This window comes from Sprattus sprattus (assembly GCF_963457725.1).
Source record: "Sprattus sprattus genome assembly, chromosome: 4".
NCBI classification, from domain to species: Eukaryota; Metazoa; Chordata; class Actinopteri; order Clupeiformes; family Clupeidae; genus Sprattus; species Sprattus sprattus.
In genome coordinates, this window is record NC_137923.1 from 34,611,108 (window position 1) to 34,639,089 (window position 27,982).

General features: G+C 40.1%; 2 protein-coding genes across 5 annotated transcripts; one reads left to right on the top strand and one right to left on the bottom strand.

Moving 5' to 3' along the window:
- Nucleotides 1–163: 163 nt before the first annotated feature.
- On the bottom strand, nt 164–11,811 carry LOC308364286 (uncharacterized protein). The gene is made up of 3 exons (XM_080837372.1): nt 11,569–11,811; nt 10,880–10,962; nt 164–10,670 (listed from the first exon to the last, which is right to left on the bottom strand). The coding sequence occupies exons 1-3, from the start codon at nt 11,608–11,610 to the stop codon at nt 10,196–10,198; spliced, it is 600 nt and encodes a 199-aa protein (XP_080693498.1). The 5' UTR covers nt 11,611–11,811; the 3' UTR covers nt 164–10,195.
- atg9b (autophagy related 9B) lies at nt 11,259–27,555 on the top strand. 4 transcript variants are annotated; one of them, XM_080837368.1, is made up of 15 exons: nt 11,259–11,589; nt 12,461–12,595; nt 12,689–12,732; nt 13,171–13,235; nt 15,202–15,372; nt 17,844–17,985; nt 18,938–19,686; nt 19,792–19,945; nt 21,834–22,013; nt 22,104–22,349; nt 22,470–22,729; nt 22,995–23,088; nt 23,493–23,580; nt 25,223–25,373; nt 26,698–27,555. In XM_080837368.1, exons 2-14 carry the CDS (start codon nt 12,490–12,492, stop codon nt 25,363–25,365), a joined length of 2,442 nt encoding a protein of 813 aa, XP_080693494.1. In that variant the 5' UTR covers nt 11,259–11,589; nt 12,461–12,489; the 3' UTR covers nt 25,366–25,373; nt 26,698–27,555. The 4 variants fall into 4 exon arrangements, with proteins under 4 accessions (XP_080693494.1, XP_080693496.1, XP_080693495.1 ...); XM_080837370.1 differs by lacking the exon at nt 11,259–11,589 and adding an exon at nt 11,891–11,942; XM_080837369.1 differs by lacking the exon at nt 11,259–11,589 and adding an exon at nt 11,902–11,964.
- The last annotated feature ends 427 nt before the right edge of the window (nt 27,556–27,982 follow it).

The window sequence follows — 27,982 nt, forward strand, 5'->3', positions numbered from 1 at the left end:
GAGAACTGATAGAAAATCGATAACAACAACAATCGCCGCCATTTTCTTCCAGTCAATGGAAAAATGGCTTCTCCCCACCGGCGATTGTTGTTGTTTACGATTTTCTATCAGTTCTTATTGTAGAGAATTAAACTATACTTATTGCTAAATCTGAGTTCGATAATCAGGAGAGTGAGAGTCAAAGTTGAAGAATACTGGAAGCTGGTACTTTAATGCCACGCACACGAGACAGAAGACGAACAGGAGACAGGACTCCGGAATCCAAGATCTAACTAGCCACAGTATAGAAACTGTTCTTATATCCATCAGAAATCCCAGAATAGTATGTAATTGTACCTCCACATATAAATTGTCTCTAACACTACCCAAATAGGGAAACAACCCCTTTTAGCCAGAGTCTGAGTGTCTGACTAAGCACAGCTGCCATTCTGCTAAATTTACATTTAAGTTACAGTAAGTAAAAACTCTCTGTCTAGCCGTTAGGCCTAAAATACAGTGAACTCTGAACTCTGCTTTACCATTTAAGGTACACTGGAGCACCCAAGAGCCACACTTATTAATAAAGAAAGAGGAGATGCTTGGTTTAACTTAAACTTGATAATTTCAGGCCCTCATTCGCCCCTTTGTGGATTAATCCACACCTTATCCTAGCACATGTTATAACCCAAACATTTATCACTATACTATACAGCAAACAAGCACAGTTTTACTTGTACAGTGAAGCCTACAACTAACCTTATGCTAAACATCACATTACTCCAAACATCCAATACAGCTATGTCACCAACTTCCAGTAGTTTACATCACAGAACAATAATGCCTCCCTAGGGTACGCCTAGGAGAGTTTTACAACACCCAGACCATGGACCATTCCCGCATGGCCTGTCATATGAAAAATAAAAAATACACAAGTACAGACATATAGCTTTGTCTAAAAAGCTACAGGCACATTTCTTCTACTTATATAAACTGATATGCAAACTATTTTAATATAGACGTTAAGTCAATATGGATATCCAATTTCTTTTTACCCATTATACTTCAACATTACGCTTACATTCATCTCTAGGAAGTATAGTTCCTTGAGAGGCCTTTCTGTATATGAGGGAAAATCCTCTAAAGAATAATAATACGCCCCTTTGTTCACATCATACATTATTACATTTTCCCTGAGTTATGACATTATAATCAGTAAATTAACTATTGCATCAGACTTTGATACATAACACATGAATGCTGGTGTTGTGATTCTTCAACTTCCTTTGAGTCTGCCGTAGAATCAGAGGTTGCGATAGTGGTAAACCACTTCTCGCTCTGCCTGGCGAGGGCAGACTAGCACTTGATTTTGGCCTGCTACTTTGTTTGTTTCTTTTTTTCCAGGGCTAATGTGGTCTAGTCACCTAGTTCCCACACGCCACCGTTGTAGTCAGGACTGCCTCCCTGACCCATAATGTCTTAGTTGCTCATAACCTGTAACATTTCAAGCGCTTCATCGTTACCATAAGACATTGTTAACCCCACTCGGCTTTCACTTTTATCAACCAACACTGTCATCTGGGTGAATTGAGAAGCTATTGCTCTCACTGCAAGTGACCTGCAACAAGGAATAACACAACATACAATTAGACTGAACACCAATACGATTAGTGCAATGATACCAAGTACTGAAGCAAACCAGGTCCCCTTCTGTGCTATTGTCTACGTTAATAACTTTTGTTCGTTGCATTATGGCTACTCTAGCACATTTCCCTGTCCAATCATGAGGTAGAGTGTTTCTTAAGCCAAATTATTTTCCACACGCCCACCATATATCAGCTAATGGAGCATCCTGCGGAGAATGGGGGAAATGATATGCATACATAAATATTCTTTGACCGTCTAGGAATCTATCCATTTTAGTACAGTTAGTCATGCCCGGCTTACATCTGATAGGAACAAGTCCTCGTAGCTCCCATGCTTGCCTGTATAACATGGATTTCTTATTTGAAGTGTTAAAAGGACCACTGGTAACCAGTGTCCAAGTTCTATTACAATTTCCTTCAAAAATACCCAAATCTTCCTCATTATGCACTTTATCAGTCATGTCAAAACATTCGTAATTCAAATAATCTTCTACAGTGTACTCACGGATTTCCGCTAAATCAGTTTCTGGCCAATTGTGTACATCTAATTTACAATGGTCTCTCAATGTGTATGCAACACCCTTTTCAACATGAATTGTCCTATTTATATGTGAATGACTTCCCATGTATATCATACAACAGTTCTTTCCTGTAATGACAAGAAACATTCATTCACTGCAGCATTTCCATGACCTTCACAGCCTCTCGTCCAGGTCGAGCTGCTGCAACAGAATGCTTCCCATTCTAACCCTGATACAATAAATTGTAGTAGTCCCATCACCTTGTGGTCCTGAAATTCCACAAAAAGTTAGTACAATATTAGACACTAGAACCTTGACATCACCATAGGCTGGAAGCTCTTTTTGTTCAAAATCTTCCCCTATCCCCAGTCTCCTGACTGGATCAGTCCATATGCGTCCACCTATAATCTCCAAAAATTAGAAATGACAGGTACACATAATTTCCACATGCCCTCTAGACATGCTCTAAAAGTGTAATATGATTGATGATTTGATTGATACTTGTATTCCATGCTTCCCATACATTCTTATTGTTATACTAAAAGCATTGCTGTAATGCTAAAAACAAAATAATATCACATATTTAAGAAGTATACTTACCCTCTCTTAATTTTGGTCCTGTCCTTAGACATTCCTCAATCAATCATATAAATCACTCCATATCTCCAATACCTTTTCATATCTATGTAGTACGTAACTACCTATACGATTACACCTTTTAGTGTAAAGTATTATGCAAAAGTTTTATCCGCACTCCTTTTCTTTGATTAAAGATGCTACAAACATAGCATTATACAAATTGTAATCCCAAACTTCCCATAAATAGGGTGACCATAACCCCAAATTCAAAATTGTTCTCATATACCCCCCCTTACGCACTTAAAATCAAAGTGCGTACAAAACAACAGGGCTAATAACATGTATGAAGTTACCATGTGGCCATCATAGTACATTCATATTTTATCATGCCCGCAGTTAATCCCCTTTTTTTATCCAATGGTCTTATTCCATCAAGCTTCATTACATATTTCTTAGTATATTTTCTAGTACTAAGTTTATTGCAAAGTAATTATTGAATCCTTTGTGGCAAACAACCAAAGCCCACATGGCTTATCACATATAATGGCTAACCCCCCTTGGTAACATAATAATAACCAAAAGGCTTACATTGATGTTCACAATCTGCATACTACATCAACCCTACTCAATACTGAGATATATCACTAGTAAACTAATACTTCACAGGGCATGGCATTCCTTCCTCATGCCCCTCACCCACTGAAAGTACAATTACCCGTGGCATACCTTCCCTCGATGCAGTTTCTGTTTCTCAACAAAAACCCCTTAGTGTAGATATTACACCCAAGCCTGTAAGAGACACTCAAAACCACATATATTCAAATATACCTTTATGTGTTAACATAAAACCACCACAATTCCTCTCACACCTCCACTGTTTGGAAGATTCTCATTTTTCCGCTTCCCTCACACTCACAAGAACAGCAACTTCAATACTGCTACATGTCTTATTCAGTGTGCGATATCTGAACAAAAAAACACACATACCTATCTTCCTCACACAAACACACAAGCATACCCGCAAATCTTTGAATTACACACATCCATACAATCCAATCATATTACCGAAACTCCCCATATACACCCTAAACTGTGATTCCTTATTGGAATATGTGTTCTCACCTGACACCCCCTTAATCTCAAGCCAACCATTCCAAAACTCCTTCATACCTCCTTTTCATTCGCATAAGACATATAACTCCATACCCATAATGGCCTAGTTCTAAGTTTCACTGACGCCTGTACATTGTATAAAATAAGAATACTGATAAGAGAAACTTTTAATACTCTACTCCTCTTTTCTCCATGTCTCTATTTTCTCCGTATTTCTCTCCTGTTTACCATGTCTAATTTTCAAATTCTAAATGCATATCTAGTTGAATCTATCTTAAGTGTTTGTGTTGAGCATCATCTCATCTTTTAAACCCCTTATTAACCCTATCTTTATATGACATATAATGGCTATACTCACTATCAATAAGGATAATTTACTCTAAACCTGTGTTTTTGTAGGTGTAACAAAAGTCTGAAGGACCATAGTGTTACCTGCAGTGAAGTTCTCTATCAGCTCGGTTTGATTACATTTGCGGCGTAAGAAGTGCTTGGAGAACCATGGTGAGGCATGGTGTCTGATTAGTCAAAGAAAGTCCATCCAGGGCATACTCAATTCAAATTCTCATACGGCAAAACACATAGTTCTCTAACAAATTAATAGGAGTATGATTTTAAATTAATATGGGCATCCTTACTTCCTTCCCACTCATATTAATTGATACTGGAACTGTAGAATTCCCTAGGCCCCTTATTAATACTACACACCCCAGTACAGGGAAACTAGACCCCCTGGTTTCACCAATTCATGGCTGAGCACATCCTTGTCTCACCACATAGTGCATATACTTGAGAAAAGTCCTTGCTGTGTGGGTGGTCATGTCAGAGGCCTATTCACCTGCCACCTCCCTTCACCCCCTTCTCCCTCTTTCCTCTGAGGGCTGCTGCCACTGTCAAGATGGCTGTGTCCAGTTGGATTGTTCATAAGCTGGTCGTGAGCTGCCATGAAACTTTTTTGGGAGGGAATTGCTGTGCAGACGCCAAGCAGACGCCGCCACAGGCATGAATTGAAGTCTCAGACCAGATGCAAGGGCCTGAGCTATCTTTGTCCTTCTCACATAGTCCATTTAGTTTTGCATTCAGATCTTAGGCATAGATCCAAGCAAGATGTTTTCTTTCCATCTCTCTTTCCAGACAAGTTATATTGGAGCACTTTCTTGCACATATGGGTGGTAGAGGTCAGCCCAGCCACAACCTGATGTCCCCACAGTCAATAGTTTATATGTGTTGGCCTTTCTTTTTCCTTTTCTATCTACGCTCCCCTCAGAATGTATTTCTACTCAGCTCTGTTATAAAGCATTTTCCTGCTATTTCTGATTCTTAATTACTGCCTTCTCTGTTTTTACTCTATTCTTGAATTAGCTCAACACTTTCCCTAATGGACTGTGTGCTGTCTCTTTTACTCCTGTTTAAACCTTAATGGGAGCACTAGTGTTAACAAATCTGGCTGTGGAACTTTGTCCTTTTCCACCTCACTACTAAAGTTACCCAGAAGTTCTATTTACAGATCCCCATCAATTAGGCTACTTTTTACTTTAAGTTATAATGCTTTTTATCTTGTTCCCTTTTCTGGACTGTCTCCAACACTCAGACATCCCCACACCTCACCCCACATTCTCCACAAACCTCTCAATTGCCTTATCATTATATCAAATAACTTTTGTCCTAATCCTATTTTCCTGAACTTAGAGCATTAAAAATCAATGTCTCTTCTTTCACAATTTTCTTTATCAAGTGCTCCATGTCTGCATTTGAGCAATCCTGTTTTATTGTTTCCGTCACAAATCCATTAATGAGAACAATTATTTCATCTATCTTACCCCAAAACTTCTCATAGTATTTGTTAATGACCCCGTTTTCTTTGATATTTCCAGTTGGTCAACGGCCCACTGAAACTCTTCGTTGTTTTCCAGTGATTTATGTTAACGGGTGGTTGGGCGTTCAAAGTATTTAACACAGGAGATGAAAAGGAGGTTTCGTAATGGTGGCAAGATTTATTGTATTCCACACAGCATCTATCTCCTTCATCTAACACACACTCACCGATTCATTCAACGCATCTCTGACATCAGAGCTCCTCAAACTGTACGGGTCACCCCGAGGTACAAACACCCCAGCGCGAACAAAATACAAACACGGCTGCCAGCCTGCCGGCGTAGCACAAACTACCTTACAGATACATGACGGGACAACCAGATTCTGTCCATTTTCCAAATTTATCTCTAGTCTCATCTGGTGGTGTGCTGATCTTTATCTCAATTTTGTCAGATCTTCCTTTGTAATATGACTATAGTCCTCTCCCGTTATCATTGTGTCATCAGCCAGAGACCAAAATGCAGCGCTAATGCCTAGTTTCTCACTTGCTTCCGACAAATACAATTTACTTATTTCTTCCAACGCCATCCTTTGAATTCAAATTTTACCACAGCTCTATGTATTATAATTATTCCTCTCTCTCTTTTCTGACTACAACCGCATACTTTAAACCATACTAGCCTACTGAACTTCAAAAAATAATTCTTTGCTTAAAGCTTACTCAAGGATTTTTCCTCTTCCTCTGTGTGACAAGGAGCAGTACGGGAGGGGCTAACCCCTCCTTTCTCTGCTTCTCCTACTCTATCCTCTCTCCCTCCGCCACAGAAAATAATCACAGACTCATGTGACAGGATGTTTGATAGGCCCCAACCTTTTTCCCCTACTCACAATTCTGTCAAATAACATTAATTACAATGTCTTTTCCACCTATAATTTTCTCAACAAACAATTTAGTAATCTCACTTCCCAAATTTAAATTCTTACGATCACCTAATCCTTTTGCCAATTAAAAATACTCACAATAACCTATAATGTACTACGTATCATGATACAAGTCCTCTAAATTAAACCCTCAATTCAATTTCCTAATGTATTCTTTTATCTTTATGTTTTATTCCAATGACTTAAAAGCACCTCTAACAATTCTATTTCAAACTTTATAGCAACAACAATCTCAAATTCTCTAGAATTCACTATACTCACAATGCAGTCTCTTATCTGCTTTCTCCACTAGTCACGAAATTACCTTTAAAGGAATATTCAATGACAATTTCTCATTTCAATGACAATTTCTCATTTATGATTCATTGACAATTCATAACTGAACAACTGCGTGTGGTGTTTATATGTCTGTTGCTTAAGGAAACGTGTCAATATTATCTCCCAGCACCGTTGTATTTTGTACTTTATGTGTTGAATGTATTTAACCTATTTTCAGTTTACATGCTTAATAATAGCCTACAACTCACACTATTTCACAGAATCGTCATTCTTTGAAAATACACGTAACATAAATACCACACTCTTCAACGAAGAGGGCATTACTCATAACGCTACACTTTATATAATCTGCATATATTTCCAATGGCTGTACATCCACTCGTCCCAGGCCCACACACATTTATACGTTGCAAGGAGTTCCTCTCCTAATTTGCACACTTTCTTACTCGCAGAGAAGTCCTGTTACCTTCACTCTGCACACCCAAGCCTTATCACAATGTTGAGATCCTCTCAATAATCACACGGTATGAAATCATCTCATCCGTAACTTAAAAAATGCGAGATCCTCTCGCCGCCACCCGGTATGAAATCATCTCATCCGTATCCTTTTAAAAAAATGCAAGATCCTCTTGCCGCCACCCGGTATGAAATCTTCTCATCCGTAACCTTCACTCTACACACAACAACAAACATATGTTTACACCAACAACTTAAACAACATACACGTAGGCCTAACACTTTCACAATTTAACACACTATTCAACGCAGAGATCTCACATTTGTACAACACCTTTCTTTAACATTAAACACCTTTCTTTAACATTAAACACCTTTCTTTGACATTAACAACACCTTTCTTTGACATTAACAACACCTTTCTTTAATTATCACGTTAATCAACAGAGATCCTCTCCTATCCGTTTTTACTATAGGCTACCATCCACTCGTAACTCAGGCCCACACACATTCTCACAATGCAAGGAGCTCATCTCCAACCTGCAATCATTCTTTCTCGCAGAGAGCTCTTCTCCAATCTGCACATACACAACCTTTATTCTAAAGAAATATACCAACGTTTTTACTACCGTATATGCCTGCAGCGTTTGTACTCCTACTGCACATGCGTAACTCTGAGCATGCTGGGAAGTGGAGTCCTAAACACTATCAGCGCATAACATCATACCTTTTTAACCGAAAGCACGGTGAACTCCTCTCATCCGTAAACTTTCACTTTAGACACGATATACACAATACGTACACACCAAGACATTAGTATACAAACATACACGTTCTACAAACATAAGACATATTACTACCAGGCATTCCAATGTTCCTCAACCTTAAGTCTCCTTAATTTAGAATTCTTTAACTGAGGACTAGGCTACGTCAGGATAGTCGTAATCGCTTCTGACTTCACTCAGCTGCATATATTTTAGCAAAAGTATGCCATTTCTTACCTAATTAACGCGCGCTTGCAGCTGAACGAAAGCCAGGCGGCAAAAACAACGTCTCCTGACGCTTTCTTTGTCCTTATTCAGTCCCTTCGTGGTCGCCAAATATATTGTAGAGAATTAAACTATACTTATTGCTAAATCTGAGTTCGATAATCAGGAGAGTGAGAGTCAAAGTTGAAGAATACTGGAAGCTGGTACTTTAATGCCACGCACACGAGACAGAAGACTAACAGGAGACAGGACTCCGGAATCCAAGATCTAACTAGCCACAGAATACAAACTGTTCTTATACCCATCAGAAATCCCAGAATAGTATGTAATTGTACCTCCACATATAAATTGTCTCTAACACTACCCAAATAGGGAAACAACCCCTTTTAGCCAGAGTCTGAGTGTCTGACTAAGCACAGCTGCCATTCTGCTAAATTTACATTTAAGTTACAGTAAGTAAAAACTCTCTGTCTAGCCGTTAGGCCTAAAATACAGTGAACTCTGAACTCTGCTTTACCATTTAAGGTACACTGGAGCACCCAAGAGCCACACTTATTAATAAAGAAAGAGGAGATGATTGGTTTAACTTAAACTTGATAATTTCAGGCCTACATTCTCACAATACACAGGTTTGTAATGTGGTTTATGTAATGTGGTTTATGTATTATAGCCTGAAAAGTACGGTAGTTTGAAGATCTTTCCAAAGATGCTGCCTTTTTAACCTTCATTCAAGATTCAATCTGCACACATTCCATAGTGCCATGTCAGAGCTTCTGCCACACCACTGAGGAGCACAACTTTAAAGCACAATACATCTGGGATACCTGTGGCCTATGACAGACTTGGTGCATTATCGACTACAATCCAAGTTAATTTCCAGTTACAAATAGCTATCTTCAATTCTATCTATCAACTTCATCAGAAAATGTTTAAGGATATATCCAAAACCTCTTGTAGGGTGTGTGCTTGCATCGCAACAAACAACATCATGCAATTTTTTAATTTGTGTTAGTGCTCTTAAAGTGAATTAATTCATTAATTAATAAAAGCTAGGTGAGTTAGGTTTTTAAGGTTGCAAACTTCCAATGCTTATTTGGCGTGAGATTGAAAAAAACTGATCAAGCGTTTTGGTGTGAGATTAATTTATTTGGATGCTAGCCTGAGACGGGACTGAGGTTGATGATTGAGCATCTGGAAAAACTACAAATCTCAATGAGGACTTTCCTAACACAGCCAGACATCAACACAAGACAGCTAATACGTTATTGCTGACGAGTCCAACCGAGAAAGGCCAGCTCAGCAGCTGACTTGCATCCTTTAGTCTCTTTTAGCTCTCGCCAACAAATAAAAGCCAGTCAGAGACTGACTTTTGTTCGCCTCTTGCTTTGTCACTTTCTTTTCTCTTCCTTGCTTCCTCCGACAACGTCTTCCTCAGTTTCTTGGTCGCCTCTGTCATATTGCCAGTACAGAGAATATTGTGCTAGCTTCTTCTTAGAGCTACCAACAGGGTCTAGTTGTGGTGTTGGGTGGTGCCATAAAGCGTTACATACTTCTTGTGAGAAGTGTCGTGCCCTGTCCACCAAGGTTACATAGTGCAAAACCAGGCGTACCTGGTGTGTTGTGGCAGTGGCACAGACAACATTCTCTGTATTACCACCAAAATAATTTTGAAGCTGTGTTTCTAAGGTAAAATTGTTACATGATAAGAGTCAGAATCAGAATGGTGTTTATTGGCCAAGTACGTGTACATATACTGGGAATCTGACTCCTGGTTTAAGGGCTCACAATGTACTTACAGAAATATACAGTATAACAGAACAGTTTATAATAAAATAAATAATTATAATATAATATGATAAAATAATTCGTAGTAAACTGTTTATTAGTGTGACGGCAAGGGGGAAGAAACTGTTCCTGTGTCTGGTGGTTTTGGTGTACGGTGTTCTGTAGCGCTTACCAGAGGGGAGAAGTTGGAACAGGTTATGTCCAGGGTGTGAGGGGTCTGCAATGATTTTTTTTCCTGCCCGTTTCCTGGCTCTGGAGGTGTACAAGTCCTGGATGGTGGGCAGGTCGGCACCTTTAATATTTTTTGCAGACCTGACTGTCCGTTGTCGTCTGTTCCTGTCCAGTTTGGTGCCAGATCCAAACCAGACAGTGATGGATCAGACTCAATGACTAGAGTGTTAAACTGGATCAGCAGCTCCTGAGGCATGTTGTACATCCTCTGCTGGGCCTTTTTGATGACTCTGTTGATGTTGGGCTCCCATTTCAGGTTCTGGGAAATTGTGGATCCTAGAAACCTGAAGGATTCCACAGCCGACACAGTGTTGTTGAGATGTCGCTTAAAAGCCCAGCACCTGTCACAACATACATCATACTTTTTGTCAGTCATGTTGTTTTTAGCAGCAGTAGGCTACAGACAATGCATGTTGTACTGCATAGGAGGATTGGGTACAGCATGCGTCGTGTGTTGTAGCGGTCGCCAGCCATTTGTGCACTGTTGTTGTATTCTGCCATTCTTGTATAAGAACCATGGGAACAACAAATCATAAACTTTTCAACCTACCCCTGAGGCATCATCAGCAGACCTGGAAGAAGGGAGGGCCTTACTTCGAAGTCTGCATGGGCACAAGGGGTGGGGGTGTCATGCTTGAAGAGAAAAACAATGGCAAGTGGAATGACACATTAATCTGGTGCACGTGTATCCCTGCGTTTTGTTATTATTGATGTTGCGATAAATAATTGCTGTTAAATAAATAGTGTTGTTATCAGTGTTATACGTTGAATTGATGTGCATTTGCTAAAGAAATGTAGAAAAAGTAAAAAAAAAAAAAAAAAAACATTGGACTTTTATTTCGAAGAGTTGGTCCATGGATAACGGAAGCTGCGCAATTTAACAGGTGACGCCAATGGTATTTGTTGACATATGTGTTTGTGTGGTTTTGCCAGTTTGAAGCCATCGACTAGAAGTCAATAACAAGCTAACGCAATTGCCGCTATAATCAAAATTGATTTCATACATTTAGGACGTCATGTGTAACTAAGTACAATTACATTAATGAGCCAAGGACGAGGCTATACAAACTGAAATACCTTGGAAAGGGGACGAGTTGCCGATCTGAACCACATATTATAACAAACCTAGAGCTATCTAACGAAGAACTTGACATAATTCACTTAACGTCAGTCTCAGACATCACCGACTGCAATACATAACTTTAGCCGATAGTAAAATTGTTAATAACGTTTTCTTACCTGGACCCTGTAGTGTCTAAGGTAAGTGACAAGTGATAGCATGACCTTTTGTGCCAACTAACGTTAAAGGGTTCAAACCTAAAGCTACTCAACGTTAATATTTGAGGAACAAACCGGTCTTTACCATTTCTGTAAAATGTTAGCTAGATTACTATCTACTTTCTGATACAGCTCACCATCGAATTCATCTATACTAGCTAGCTAGTTAATGTGCTAGCCAAGCGAACATGATGTGAACGTAACGTTAGCTACCAACACAGCAACATTAACGTTGTCCAGCACGCCAGCTATGGCATGTCATTTGAGCTGCCGTTTGCTTTGACCGTTGTTGTCTCACAGTATGCTGGACAGACATACTTGCCATGTTCTGGAAGGTGGCTCAATTCTACCCATTTGGTGTGGTTATGTCTCAACCCTACTGAGAAAACTGGCAGTATTATTTTCTGTCTTAAATGATTAGAAACGTAGTTGTAGTATTTGTAATATCTGTTGGCTTAGCACGTCGATTTAACGTCACAAGGGTAATTCTATAACTAAAGAGATATCGTTAGAAGCTTTAATTTGTCTGGGTGGTTTGACTACTTAAAGTAAATCCTACTGAACTTGAAGGACTCGTCTAGTGTGCTTATTTCACTTGATTTCTTTTGATTCGCATTAACACCCAGCTTTGCCCTGTGAGTGTCTGTATCTTGATTAGGCTAGTGTGTTAATGATGGCTAGTGTGTTTTATAATTTTGACTGATCAGAATCTGTATATCAGATCAGGTAAAGTCGATCTGTTTGTAAATCAACAGCTGATTTATCTCTAGGGTGTAGCTGTGAATGTCTATTAGCATTGGGTGGTTTTGACAATTTTTTTGTTTGTTTTTATGTTTTTGGAACGACTCTAAAGTGCTCGCATCAGAGAGTATGTAAGGAAGAATGGCTAACTTTGAGGCCTACCAGGAGTATCAAAGAATTGAGGATTTTGAAGACTCCCCACCAGGAGAGGAAGATTTACTTGTGCATGTTCCTGAAGGCCTAAGAGGTACACTGCTGGTAGATATGGTCATTAAATCATCACCTCATAACAGTTGTGTGTCAACCTTTGTTGTGACAATGTAATACTTATTTTTTACAGACTCATGGCATCACATCGAGAATCTGGACATTTTTTTCACAAGAATATCCTTTTCAAGGGTGGTCCTTTACTGGTAGTGAACAAAAGATTCACAAGAAGCTGGTATTAGTACTCGCGATTAATGATACCATAACACTATGCTATGTGCTACATATGCTACAGTATCAGTATGTTTATGGGAAATAAGGGTGTTGATATGTTGTTTTACTTACTTCCTTACTTATCTTTACAAGACAGTGAGGAAACTGTGCATGTGCTAAGGATGTGTGTGAACAGAAATCTTAGACACATGCACACATTAATTTATCACAAATTTGAGCCAGGCACTGTGAGTGTGTGTGTGTGTGTGTGTGTGTGTGTGTGTGTGTGTGTGTGTGTGTGTGTGTGTGTGTGTGTGTGTGTGTGGGGGGGGGGGGGGGGGGGGGGGGGTTGATTGATTTTGATTTGTTTAGTATTTGTGCTTTTCCTTAACATGACCTCACATATATCATTTTCACCAGAAGAATGGCTTTGCCTGCATGATGGTCTCTGAGTTCTTTGAACTTGTGTGAGTGTGCTGTTTTTTTATTATATATAATGCTCTTTCTTTAAGGTGGTTTATGCAAAACGTGTAGTTTAGAAGATTAAAGAATTAGCTAAAAATATCCTTAGAAATAGAATGGCAAGAAATTACATTTTTGACATAATGTTGAAAACGCTCATGTACTGATATTGACTAAAGTGAACATTTTGGGCTATCCTGTTGTTAGTTGCTCCTCCGTTAACATTAATAGTTAGCCTATTAGCTAGCCTATCATGAAGACTTAGAGAGGTGTATTTGCCTTGACTAATTTGATGTAACATATCAGTTGGTTGAGACACTTTGGTTGCCTAGATATCCTCCAGTCATATAAATGTTTTAATGCTAAATGTAGCCTTTAGCTTCTGCTAGCGTGGCCAAATATTTTGGTTATTTCTGCAATTGAGAAGAGGTAGACAAGTGATACACGGCACCCAATTTGCTTGTAGTGTGGAATATGGTATAATTTAGCTTAATAACTAACAGCTAGCAGGACTTGCCAAATCACCTGGAACCTCACAGGTAATGTCATGGATTTTCATTCATAAAAATAAGTTTAATTTCTCTATTTTCTTGACGTAGCTGTGCAAAATCTTTTTGTATTTAAAATATTTGAAGTTGGTGTGGCAGGCCAGAAACTGACTCATTTCTGCTGGTCTGAATCTATGCTTAAATTCACAAATGGCTCAAATCATAATGGATTTAGTTGAAATGTATCCTGAATAACTCCATCCAGATAATGTCCACTGAATTTCAACTTGATCTGTGTTCCTGAATTCATACCAGTATCCAATTTACACATACTTCAAAACCAAGTGCTATTTTGACCTTATAGTGAAATAATTCATAAATGGAACTTTTGAGAAGAAAAAAAGAACCAATTAAGAATCAGAATTTTATACCAAGCGGGTGTAAGGTATAAGAACACATGATTCATTGTGAACATATATACATTTGCATTTCTGTTGAATTAAGTCAGTCTATTTAAAGGGGGTGAATATTTATGCAATCACTTATTTTAATTACATATTTTTATTTTATTTACATAACTGTGTAGAAATCTGTTTTCACTTTGACATTAAAGAGGGCTTTTTTGTGATTTTTTTTTGTCCAAAAAGCCAACTTATATTGACCATGACTGATTTATAAAAGCAATAAAAGGGTAAAACATCCAAGGGGGTGAATACTTATGCAACGCACTGTGCGTGTAAAGAAATAGCCGTTTTGCCATTCTCAAACGTCTTTGTCCTGAGCCCCAGTCATGGCAGACTATGGGGTTGTAAGGCCCACCTGAGAGTTGGTTTGTTCTGTCTGTCAGCCATTCTATATTTCAATTTGATTTTAGCTGCTGAAAGGCTACATGTGGCCTTCAGCTTCTGCCACTTTGGCCATAGTTGCGTTTACTTCTGCGAAGGGAGACTGAGGAAGGGGTGTGCAGTCAGATACACTGCCCTGGGTGGGGAGAAGGAGGTAGGGGTGTGCAGTCAGAGACACTGCCCTGGGTGGGGAGAAGGAGGTAGGGGTGTGCAGTCAGAGACACTGCCCTGGGTGGGGAGAAGGAGGTAGGGGTGTGCAGTCAGATACACTGCCCTGGGTGGGGAGAAGGAGGTAGGGGTGTGCAGAAACACTGCCCTGGGTGGGGAGACCTAAATCATTTAGCTCGCTAGACGGCAGCTAGCAGGCATACTTATAGCCCCTTCAATACTTGTAAAGTATACAAGATATAATTCCTTAGTAAAATGTTATTTTGGCAAAATCACTGTTAATATGTAACATGACAACTGGTTAATGCCTGTGACTTTCAAGATCTAATTGTAAACTATGTGATGTTTCACCACGGTAACCGTGTTTTAGAATCCTTTATCTGATTACTAAGTAATCAATCATCAACCGTTCTAACAATTGTTGGCTGCTACTACTGGATGCTGAATACTTCTGTTTTCCTCCTTTGCAGACAGTTCCTGTTTGTGGTCACATTCACAACCTTTCTCTTCAACTGCGTCGAATATGATATCCTTTTTGCAAATAGGGCAGTTAACCACACCAGCCCCAGTGTCAACCCTCTGGACAGGAGTAAGGTTACCCTGCCGGACGCCATCTTATCTAGTCATCAGTGCATGGAGAGGTTAGTGCAATTTAGACCAGTGTTCACAACATGCATTAGGGGCTCCTCATTGTACACACTGAAACAAAATGGGTGACGTTTTACATAACAGATTCAAATGGCATGAGGTGTTGGTATTCACAATATCATTAAGACCATTGAGCTGTGTATAACGGCAGGGCAGATGGAGGCAGTGTGTGAGAGGTCATTGTCTAAGCGTACGAATGATATGTAGCTAAACTAAGCATACTAATGATATGTAACTAAACTAAGCATACAAATGATATGTAGCTAAACTAAGCATACTAATGATATGAAGCTAAACTAAACTAAGCATACGAATGATATGTAGCTAAACTAAGCATACTAATGATATGTAGCTAAACTAAACTAAGCATACGAATGATATGTAGCTAAACTAAGCATACTAATGATATGTAGCTAAAATAAACTAAGCATACGAACGATATGTAGCTAAACTAAGCATACTAATGATATGTAGCTAAGCTAAGCATACTAATGATATGTAGCTAAGATAAGCTAAGCATACTAATGATATGTAGCTAAGATAAGCTAAGCTTACTAATACTTTGTAGATAAGCTAAGCATACTAATGATATGTAGCTAAGATAAGCTAAGCATACTAATACTTTGTAGATAAGCTAAGCATACTTATGATATGTAGCTAAGATAAGCTAAGCATACTAATGATAACTAGGTTTAAATCTCATAGAATGTTGTATCAGGGGTGGTTATATTGTAGTTATATCACGCATAGACCTATTCATTCATTCACAATAGCAATATTAAGTGCACGATAGCAATATAACGTTAGAATCCATCAGTTGCCCCACACTAGCCTTTTGCCTTACCCAAGTGGGTGCTAAGTTTTATGGATGGACTAGTTCTTTCTTCAATTCAATGTTATCCATTCATGTGGCACCATTTAACATTTTACGGTATGAGGAGCCAGTATTCAAAGTATTAGTTGTACAACAACATATTGAGTGATTAAGGGAACCCTATCTGATGGTTAATACTCACAACATATTAAGTGATTAAGGGAACCCTTTCTGATGGTTAATACTCACAACATATTGAGTGATTAAGGGAACCCTTTCTGATGGTTAATACTCACAACATATTGAGTGATTAGGAGAACTCTATCTGATTTATTTCAGTTAAACAGAGGGTATTTATTGAGCTTTATTGAGAACAGGCTTGCAATTCCCTTTGACCAAGGCACATGTTTGAATCTAGATTCCAAATTCACCTCAAGGTTACGCACATCTCTTATGTCCAAGGATATGTGTTAACTTGTTTAAAATCAAACACAAACACAGGGGTCTAATGAGAGCAGCCAGTCTTGACAGTGAATCTGAAATCTACTGAACAAGAGAAAGGGCTGGGGGAGTTTGTCCTGCACATCAGCTCAGCTTTCTTACCGTCTCAACTATATCAGCTCATCAGCATATTTAAACAGCTATCCATTACAAGTGAGGATATTCCACAGAGCTGGCGGTCACAGTATTATAATACACAAACAAATAGCTCTCTAAAATTGCCATGCTGCAACTTGTCTATTTCCAGCTCAGACATGTTGCACTGACACTGACCTGAATCAACAACCTGATATAACCTCCTGGAGGGGGGAAGTGGGTGGGGTATTCATGCACTCTGGTGATGCTGTAATGTTCCAATACAATAATTCAAAAGTTGTATTTCTATTCAGCCAGGTCAGCTACTAATATGTAAAAAGTAAAGTCTAGTAGACCATGGACTTGACTATTCAGTGCCAATATGCAGGATACATGATGTAAAGTTGAAACCTGTCATCTCTTTTGTCATTGACATGGATATGAGTTTGGACACGCTTCTGTTTCTTGCTGCTGTCTGATTCAGACTGTTATGGCCTATGGCTGACAATAATAAATAGGGAATAAAAAGGGAATAAGGGAAAGATGGTGAGTAGAATATTTTACTTCTTCATAGATGTGTTTGACATTGTTTAAACGTTTGGATTAACTTAGAAAATGTCAGATTTGCCAACAACAACCAATATTAGATGCCCATATAATTGCCTGCTTTGCCATGGTGAAAGGCGACTGTGAAATGGTACATTGTATACATTTCTCAAGATAACGCCAGTGAAGTATGAGCGACAGTGAAATGGTACATTGTATACATCAAGAAGTATGAGCACCAGTGTTACCCAACTTTGCCAAACTCAGATTTGGGGACCCTTTCTGAATTTGCTGTAGGCCGGACTGCATGTGGGCCTCACTGATTTAGGCACTCAAATAGGATTTTAGGGATTAAAAACACCTTTTGGAACAGTGTGCCAGAGTGTGTTCAGAGCGCTTGGGAGGGACCATTTGCAAATGCCCCCATAAATATCACTGCATTGCCAAATATGACTGTCTCTATAGTGATCGATAGATGGACTAAACCAAACTTTAATCATTGATTTCCTTGTCCTTTTCCTCCCCCAGAATTCAAGACAGTAGTTGGATAATTTTTCTTCTGATAATGGCAGCTATCTTCTGGATCTACCGCCTTATAAAGGTCATCTTCAATATTCTTAGCTACTGGGAGATCCGACAGTTTTACATCAAGGCTCTGAAAATAAGGATGGTAAGAAAAACCACTGTTCACAATTGATTTAATCATCCCTAAACTGTATACAAAACATGTCAGGGAAACCTGAAGATAGTATGTGATACAGAATTCTAACTTCACTGTCCTAACAATGAACTTGCAGTTCAAAACAAACAGAGTTCAGAGTTAACTTACAAATGTCTGTCTCTTGTATTAAAGTTTTTTGATAGTGAATGAATAATAAAGGAGAGGTGAAGTCAGTATTATGTAGGATAATGAATACTCTTTATCCCTCCTTAACTAAAGAAGGCCTACGCTTGGTAGATATTTTTCAAGCAAATTGCCCTGTTTGAAAGTAGTGATTAGATTAGATGATTTGCAATCAGGCCTAGGGCCCTGACTTCTGTAACTAATATTGTACGTCAGTGACTGCGCTGAATAGGCAGGGAAACCTGTGTTTGCTAGTCTCATTGGGATACATTTACATTTAGTCATTTAGCACTTTTGTCCAAAGCGACGTACAAGGGAGGGACAATCAAGCTTAGAGCAATAAAAACCTGGTGTAACAATAAATACTACTTTACATAAGAAATAGAAAACAACATAGAAAGAAAAAAAAGAAGTGCGGGACTGTCACTGCTTAAGTGCAAGTTAAGCCAAGGTGCCAGTTAGGATGGGAGGTGCTCTCTGAAGAGTTGGGTCTTCAAGAGCTTCTTGAAGGTAGAGAGGGACGCCCCTGCTCTGGTAGTGCTAGGCAGGTCGTTCCACCACCGTGGAACTACAACTGAGAATAGTCTGTATACAATAATCTGAGCTCCATAATAATAAGGTATGGTTGAATCATTGTGATAGCTTGACTGTTCTCTCCCTTGAACGTTGCTTTGGACAAAAGCGTTTGCTAAATGACTAAATGTAAATGTAAATGTTCCTCTTGTTCCTCATTGTCTATGCTATGTGTGTCTTATGCCTGTGTGTTGTTTGTCTTCAGGAAGAGCTCTGTAACTTCACTTGGCAGGAAGTTCAAGACCGTCTGGTCAGCTTGCAGCGTGAACAGCAGATGTGCATCCACAAGAAGGAGCTCACAGAGCTGGACATCTACCACAGAATCCTCCGCTTCAAGAACTACACCGTGGCCATGGTCAACAAATCAGTGCTGCCAGTGCGCCTCAACCTCCCCATGTTGGGGGAAGTGATTTTCCTCACACAAGGACTCAAATACAATTTTGAACTTATTCTCTTCTGGGGCCCTGGTTCACTCTTTCAGAACAAGTGGAACCTTCACCCCAAGTACAAGCGTGCTGGCAACCGTCTCGAGTTGGCACGGCAACTAAGTCGGGTCATCCTATTAGCAGGTGTGGCAAACCTGTTGCTCTGCCCTCTGGTGCTAGTCTGGCAGGTATTGTATGCTTTCTTTAGCTACGCTGAGGTGATCAAGCGTGAACCAGGTAGCCTGGGCGCACGCCGCTGGTCTCTGTACGGCAGACTCTACCTGCGCCATTTCAACGAACTAGACCACGAGCTGCAAGGAAGGCTTGGCCGCGGCTATAAGCCAGCTGCCAAATACATGAACTCTTTTGCCTCCCCGCTTCTGGCTGTGCTGGCCCGGAACGTGGCCTTCTTCTCTGGCTCCGTCTTGGCTGTGCTGATCGCTCTCACGGTCTATGATGAGGACGTGCTGACGGTGCAGCACATTCTAACAGCCATTACAGTCCTGGGTGTGGTCGTTACGGTAACCAGGTGGGTATTTAAGCTAATGAGGTTGGAAGTGGGTCAGAAGGGCATCCATCCCAGCTGAACACCTACAGTAGCCTAAATGTCAACCCTATATTGTGTGGTCCACAGATCCTTCATCCCAGATGAGCACATGGTGTGGTGTCCAGAGCAGCTGCTGCAGTGTGTCCTAGCACATATCCACTACATGCCCGACCACTGGAAGGCCAGTGCCAACAAGTGTGAAACGCGTGATGAACTGGCCCAGCTCTTCCAGTATAAGGCGGTAAGACTGAAACTGAAATGACTCGTGATGAACACTAGAACAGCCATGCTCATTCAATTCAATTCAATTCAATTTTATTTATATAGCGCCATAACAATACAATTGCCTCTAGGCGCTTTACAGAGCCCAGAGCCTGAACCCCCTTAGTGCATGCACAGTGGCAACAGGGGCAAGGAAAAACTCCCTGTTAGGCAGGAAGAAACCTTAAGCAGAACCACGGCACATAAGGGGGGACCCATCTGCTTGAGGTCGGCCGGGTGGAGTAAGGAAGGGGGGAAGGGGAGGGTTGTGTGGCAGAAGGGGAAGGGAAACAACAGAGGTTGTACACAGCCAGCATTTGGTTGATGGACATAGTATATAAACAGACATCCGGTGGTAAATACATGATACAGGCAAGACCAGTTTACTGCACTCATAGGGTTACTGTTACAGGGGTAAAGGATGTAGGGACAGAGAAACATTTCAGTGGTGGCAATAATGTATATTGTATATAAATGCTAGCATAGGGTATGGGGTAGAGTAAGTGTACAGCAATGGAGTGGCGGTGGGTGCAATTGGCCGAGGGTTTCTACAGGTAGACCAGGTGGAGAGACTACAGCAGCGTCCCATGGCGGCGATAGTCTAGATTAGGAGGGAAAAAAAGGATTTAACAGTAGGCAATATGGCTATTTTATCAGTGTTATTATAGGCATAAGCAATATGATATGAAAGGAGAGAGAAAGGGAGAATATATGTTTAGTAATGCTGGCATTTATCATTTTGTCTGGTAGTATACATATGGAGGTATCAGTCGTAAGCTTTAGGGTTGCAGGGTACACAGCAGTGCCCAAGTAGCTGGTGACAGTAGCAACACGCGCCATATGCTGTACCCGGGATCCGTAAAGGCCCTCCTTCACGGTACGACATACGCTGTCTGTAGCCCAGTTTTGTTGATTAGGGGGGGTATTGCATGTGTTAAGATACGTTTAGTTATGCTGGCATTTAGCATTTTGTTTGGTTTAGTACATATTGAGATTTTAGTCGTAAGCTTTATTAGGGTTGCAGGGTACACAGGCTGGTGACAGTTGCAACACGCAACGTATGCTGTATCCGGGAACCGTGAAGGCCTTCCTACACGGTACAACATACGCTTTCTATAGCCCATTTTTTTTTATTAGGGGGGTATTGCATGTGTTTAGATATGTTTAGTTTTGCTGGCATTTAGCATTTGGTTTGGTTTGGTATATGTGGAGATTTTAGTCGTAGGCTTTGTTTGGGTTGCAAGGGCAGCAGTGCCCATTTGGCTGGTGACAGTCGCAACACGCGCCGTATGCTGTACCCGGGATCCGTAAAGGCCTTCCTACACGGTACAACATGCGCTGTCTGTAGCACATATTTATGTTCGGATATGTCTGGGTTGCTGGCACAGCAGGTGATGGGTTTGTCGACGCAATTACTTGTGGCTATAGGATGCACTAAAGAGGAATGTCTTTAGTCTTGATTTGAATATTCCAACTACCTAGAATGACCAATGACCTAGAATTGAGGAAGAGAAGTTTAGAAGTCATGAGCATAAGCACACAAAGAAATCAAAACTGCAGTGTAGCCACCAAATAAAGGATAGTAGCACATTTAATAGATATCCAAAGTCATACAAGCAGCAGCAGCAACAACAACGACAAAATCATTTGTGTGTGAAAAAAGCATTCCTGTTTAAAAGAAGCACCCGAGTACTAACAGCTTGGCTGCAGAACTGTAATGAAATCAATGAGTAAACCACGGTTAATAGTCTTTATTTTTAAATTAAGTACCATCCTTTCCAAACAACAACTGAAAGGCATAGACAAACATTTAAGTGTCTGTCTGTCCACGTAATAGTGAAGTTGTATCATTCATGTTGTTTCTGTAGGTGTTCATCTTGGAGGAGCTGATTAGCCCCGTCATCACCCCCTTTATCCTTATATTCCTGCTGCGCCAGAAGTCCCTTGAGATCATAGACTTTTTCCGCAACTTCACAGTGGAGGTGGTAGGTGTTGGGGATATATGCTCTTTTGCCCAAATGGACATTCGCCGCCATGGAAACCCACAGGTAAGCGATGCCATCTGAAGACTAATTCCTGCTTTTGTGTTGTCACTTTAAATTGTATGTGGAATGATTCTCCCTACTTTTCCATTTCAGTGGCTGTCCGAGGGCCAGACAGAGGCTTCAGTCTATCAGCAAGCAGAAAATGGCAAGACAGAACTGTCACTCATGCATTTCACCATCAAGAACCCACGTTGGCAGCCACCACAGGACAGTTCTGTCTTCATTAGCCACTTGAAAGAGAAGGTCCAGCAGGACGCCCAGACAGGGCCCTCTACCCAGCTGCTGCTGTCTGAGACCTCACTCTGTGCTTCACTGCTCTCAGACCAGCCCGACGCTAGCGTGAGGAGCCTCATTAATGACCTTTATCTCTTTATTGAAATGAACACAACATGAGTGACCAGGTGCCTCAGGATATGGGATGGAATTATATGTTCTCCCTTCCTCTTCTCTGCCCTCCAGACAGACAACCCTCTGGCCAGCATGTTCGCCCATCAGCTGTTGACAGCGCCGGGTCTGCCCAGCCGGGACTGGCGCTTCCTGCCTCCGAGCACTACTGCCTCGGCTGCTGCTTCCGTCCTTGCCTCGCTGTCTGCCTCACAGCCCTGCCCAGCCGCCCGCTCCCGCTCAGACTCCACACTTCTGCCCTCAGGCAGCCGCCACTCTCTTCCACAGCACCACGGCAGCACCATGTACCACAGTGACCGCACCGTAGTGGACAGGTGAGCTCCAAATGCACACCGGTAGAGAGGGGTTTACGTATTGACCTTTGAGCTTAGATGGTTTATTCATTCTTCCAAATGCTGATCTTTATCTGAGGTTGTAGACACATAATTGTGAGATATTGTGTGACTTAAAAATATCACATGTTGAGGACAAGGCATACTAAATGTACACTGTTTCGACACAAAGTAACACTCACCAAAAGTGGATCTTTTTTTTGCCTATCTGTTTGGTTGACCTCCATATATTTTGTGTGTCTGCCAGCATGTCTGCCAGTGCTTCAAGACTCCACAACTCTGCCCTGCTGACAGAGTTTGCCTCCGCTGAGATGAGCCTTCATGCTATCTACATGCACGAGGTAAGCCCCTTATACTAACAAGCACACATGTTGCAATGCCTATAGGTCTGCCATGATATGACCAGGACAGCTCAGTCCTACAGGTTATTTTAAACATTTGCCACATGTTTCTCTATGTACTTATCCATTTTTTTGTAATGGTGTCACAAATAAACAGCGTTTAATTTAAACTTGAGAATTAACTTGTGTTCAACTTGTGAATGAAGTGAAATGTGGTTAAAAAAATAAAATGGAACTACTACTGGAGCTATGTGCAAATATCATCCAAAACGTGGTATAAGTTAAGGTTATATAACATTTTCACTGTAAAATCTATATAAACTATAACTCTGTAAACTATAGCATATAAATGCATCTTTGGCATAGGGGAGCAGACCTAACTAATGGAGTTGTGTATCATCCAGGTCCACCAGCTGAACTCCCTGTCTCGACGTGGAGGGGTAGGACTGTTGCAGGCACCTGTACCACTGAAGGATTTCAACAGCACCTCTGGTAAAATATCATATTAATAGAATATGTTTCGTAAGGGCAACAATTTTTCCAGTTTTTGTAAGTAAATTGTTTTAGGCAACCATAATAACATTTTTGGTTAATTGAACTTTTGAGTGCCAATAGTAGAGGTGATGGCCAGTTTGATTCCAGTAAGAACGGTATCAGAGTTTACCCTGTGGGTAGAATCTCAGTCTAAATTTTAAGATAAATTGTATGATTAAAGATAATCTCCACAGAATTTCAACTTGATCTGTGTCCCTGAATTCACATACAGTGGCTTATTAAAGTATTCAACCCCCCAGAAAGTCATCACCATGAAAAGATACTCACACATATTTCCAAACCCGTTTTCTCATTTTGAACACTTATGCTGTAGTATATTTCTAAAGGCTAAATTAGTTTAAAAAATACACAGCCTCACTGTGACAGAAGAATACCATGCAATACCATAAAAACTGAATTTGGGTATCTCATCAATAATTGGAACACTTTTGTAGTTGGCCCGTTCTCCTCACCTAGGAGAAGCTAACAGTCCACTTTAAAATGCCCAGTATGTCTGTAAGGTATGTAATGTTGAAGAACAGTCTTCCACGATATGACACCAAACTTCATTCCCTTTGTTATCACAATCTGGATGTTGACCAGCACAGGAGTCTGAATACTTTTGCAAGTAGTATATTTCTGTTTTTAGTTAATGTATGTTTTAATGCAATTAAATTACTTCTATTGGCTATGGAGCTGAAATGTTCGCAATAAAAATACTGAGTGGGAAAATATGTTTAATGCTGATTACTTACTTGGGGCTTGAATAATTAATTAAGCGAGGCACTAATTATGAAACAAAGTAGAGCAAGTCATGTGTAGCCTATGCTATGAGAATGCATGGAATAAATACGTATGTATATATACAGTATACACACACACACACAAAATGGTTTGTGCTAATTACTTCAGCATTAATCGCATTTCTAGAAATGTTTTGTTTTTCTTCTACTGTCAAATTATCGTGTTTAACTTATAAATATTTTTTGGATTGAAGTATACTACCTTTGTGTTGATTCTACATGAATTATATTATTTTAATAATATATCCATTATTACAAGCTTCAGTCTTCACAGTAATTCATTTACTTTTGCATTATTGGGTTGACAGCACCACTGAGGGCATTTGTATGCATGGTCTCTACTTAAGAGGAGACTGGCCACTGAGGAGCCCAGTGTTTCCCCTACAATGATATTAGGGTGGCGGCCCGCCCCCCCAACGGCCCCGCCCGCCCCCCCTGGAAGGTCAAGTAAAAAAAAAAAAAAAAAAAAAAAAAAAATTTTTTTTTTTTTTTTTTTTTTTTTTTTTATAAATATAGCGCCAGATCACAAAATAAGTCATTTAAGGTTACCTTTACCATAAAACATGTAAAATTATACTTATTGACTGCTGTCATTCAAAGAAACACATGAACATCATAATTAATTTAAGTGTTTGTGTCCGTGTCCGCCGCCGCGGTGCATCGCGCCGCGCCCCTGCCGCCGTCCCCCTCCCCCCCCCCGCCCCTAAGCTGTAAACCTAGGGGAAACACTGGAGCCTCATCTGTGATGTTTATTATCTGGTATGATGGAAATCTCCTTCTTGTCCCCGCATTTGCAGGTCAGCTGGCATCCACCTCTCCAGACAGCCACTCAGTCCCCACCGACAGACGACTGGGGGGCTGGATGGAGGAAGATGAAGAGGAAGAGGAAATACTAAACGGGTCAGCATCAAACTCAGGAGCAGTTTCTGAAGAGCCTTAAATGTTGTGGTAAGTGTGGGGAGTGTTTGTAACATGGGTAAATTATATCCACACTCACACAGGATTGTTGGCGTTCTGGTGGAATGTATTTTTTACCTTGTTTGTCTTAAAGATCATTCTGGCAAAAGGTTGTTGATATTTGATCAAATTGTTGATTAGCTTGAATATGGCTTTATGGCTAAATCTGAGAAACTTTGTTTGAGCCTGTTTGATGCATTTTCCCTGCCTGGTAATTAGTAACGTGCACAGTAACTCGGCAGATAAAGGGTGAATGGGTCTCTCTCTCTTCCACTTATACATGCGAAAAACAACATCGGATAGACAACACATTATCACACATCTTCAGTCACATTCAGTCTTCCATAAGGGGTGTCGTGTATTCCTACCATATTATTTTAATGGGATGCTATGGAGTGCAAACCAACGCGAGAGGTGTGCGAGGTCTCATGCCAGGTAACTTGGCTATGAACAATCCTAGCTATCTCTAGCTTAGGGAACCATCTTAACAGTTTATAGTTGCAAGCATGTGTAATATGAAGTCATTTTTATATGAAATGCAGACATCTAATGAACCATAGTGATGTTTGGTGATTCTGTAAGGTAAGCGTAAAAGCTTTGAATCACTTTATTCATATGGATAAATAAATGAGCACCTGACATTTATGACCCTGCTGTTGTGGTGTCAAAGGGTAAGAATTAGAGAGCTAATGGCCTTGAACCCTGAATATGCATGGGGACACTGTTCACACCCCTCCCCATCGTAGCACCAGTCATTTTCACAAGAAAATGTCTTTTGAAGACGAGAAGTTGTGTGTAATAGCAAATTGACCAATGTAGATCTTCATTTAAGCACTTTTGAGCTAGCTGACAGGCTAACCATTTTCAGACATCACCATTACACATAGCTGTAACGTACATGTAATGTGAGCATGAAAACATTGATAGAATAAATTGATATCAACCTCCATGAACACAAATGTTTGTTTTATACGTAACCTGTAATATTATATGTTTATATGGAATACCTATGACCATGTAACACTACAAAAAATTCCACACAGAAAGGCAAGTTTGGGTCCTTCTTTGGATGGTTATATCAAGTGATGCTGTACATGATTCTAAACACATGATATGAGTACAATAAATAGCTGGAAACATTTAGAGTTGGCAATATTGTGCTGACACCCAGAGCACAGAACTATGGAGTACATAGAGGGCAGCTACTGAACGCCATGTGAGTTTTTAAGAATACTTCCCTGATCAAATGTTTTTTTTCCATCATTATATTCTTGTCTTATTCTATTCTATTCTATTCTATTCCGCCTGTCAACAGCTGAACCATTCATCGCCTGGATGGAGCCACTGGCCTTACATGATCTTTTTACGATCACCGTTCATTAAGTTGGGCTCAGTCGAGGAGATGATGTTACAGAGGTCAGAGGTTGTGGACTGTCTCACCATGCCCCCTCTAGTCAAAAGGGAGGGGAGAACCACCGATGTCTTCCTCATCACCTCAACCAACAAACACAAACAGACAGGACTGCGGTGTTGTGTGTCTGTGTGTAAGTGTGTGTGCATTTTGTGTGTTGTTTCGAGCCTGAAAGTATTTTAAATAAAATCTGGGCAAAGGTGGCCTTTATGCCGACTCACTGGTTCTAGCTGCACCATGTTTTACTCTTGTTGTTGTTGTTTTATTGTTGCTTTCAGATGCCAGTGATTGAAGTATACTTTTCAATGTATTATCTTTTCTTCTAGCCTCTTCACTTGCAGTCATATAGTATTTAATTTGTTTTGTATTATTGAGGCAACGCCTCTAATAAGAGCAACAAATGAGTGTTGCTTAAAGTGCATTCGGAGCAACATGGCATAGTTGGTGCTTAAGATATTTATAGGTCTGATCTAGCCTGTTAACATCTCCAATGTGGACTCCTCTCAGTCAAGGACTGCCATATCAATATTTTTCATACAAAATGTTACACTGTGTCAATGTCTCTGCAAGAATTTTTAACCACAGTCCTTCCATCTGAATGCCACTGGGTGTCCTTCAGATTCTGATGCCCATAAATTGAGTGTGTGTACCATGCTTCAGGCATTGTCTTTTCATTTACCATCACTGAATGACACTCATGCTTATCTGCTACTAAAATATCTGTTTCATGTCAAGGAATTGAACAAGATGGGTTTGATTTGATTTTCAGTCCCTATTTAACATCACATGAAATTATATAATTTATAGAATAATACAGTGTTGACAGAATATTTTCATCATAGCCCATCTTGGGCATATTTTTCTGTGAAGCATAGATTGGAGGTAGACAGAAATGCATTTTACTTTAGAACATAAGATAGCTCTTTTTCCATTTGAAGGGCTAGTTCTATCTCACTGGTTGAGAAACAAATAGCCCCAAGACTGTGATTTACTTGTCTTGTAATGAAAGTTGTTTTTGCAGATTTGAAGTTAGACAGGTAGGTTACAAGGTCCTCAATAATTAATCAACTCTTTGCTGTCAGTATCTTGTTAAGGCAGTTTAACCTGCCGGACTTAATGTGAGATGAGGCTACACATCAAGCCCAAGACTAGTACATATTAGAAACAAGACCATCTTTAACCATTAAAG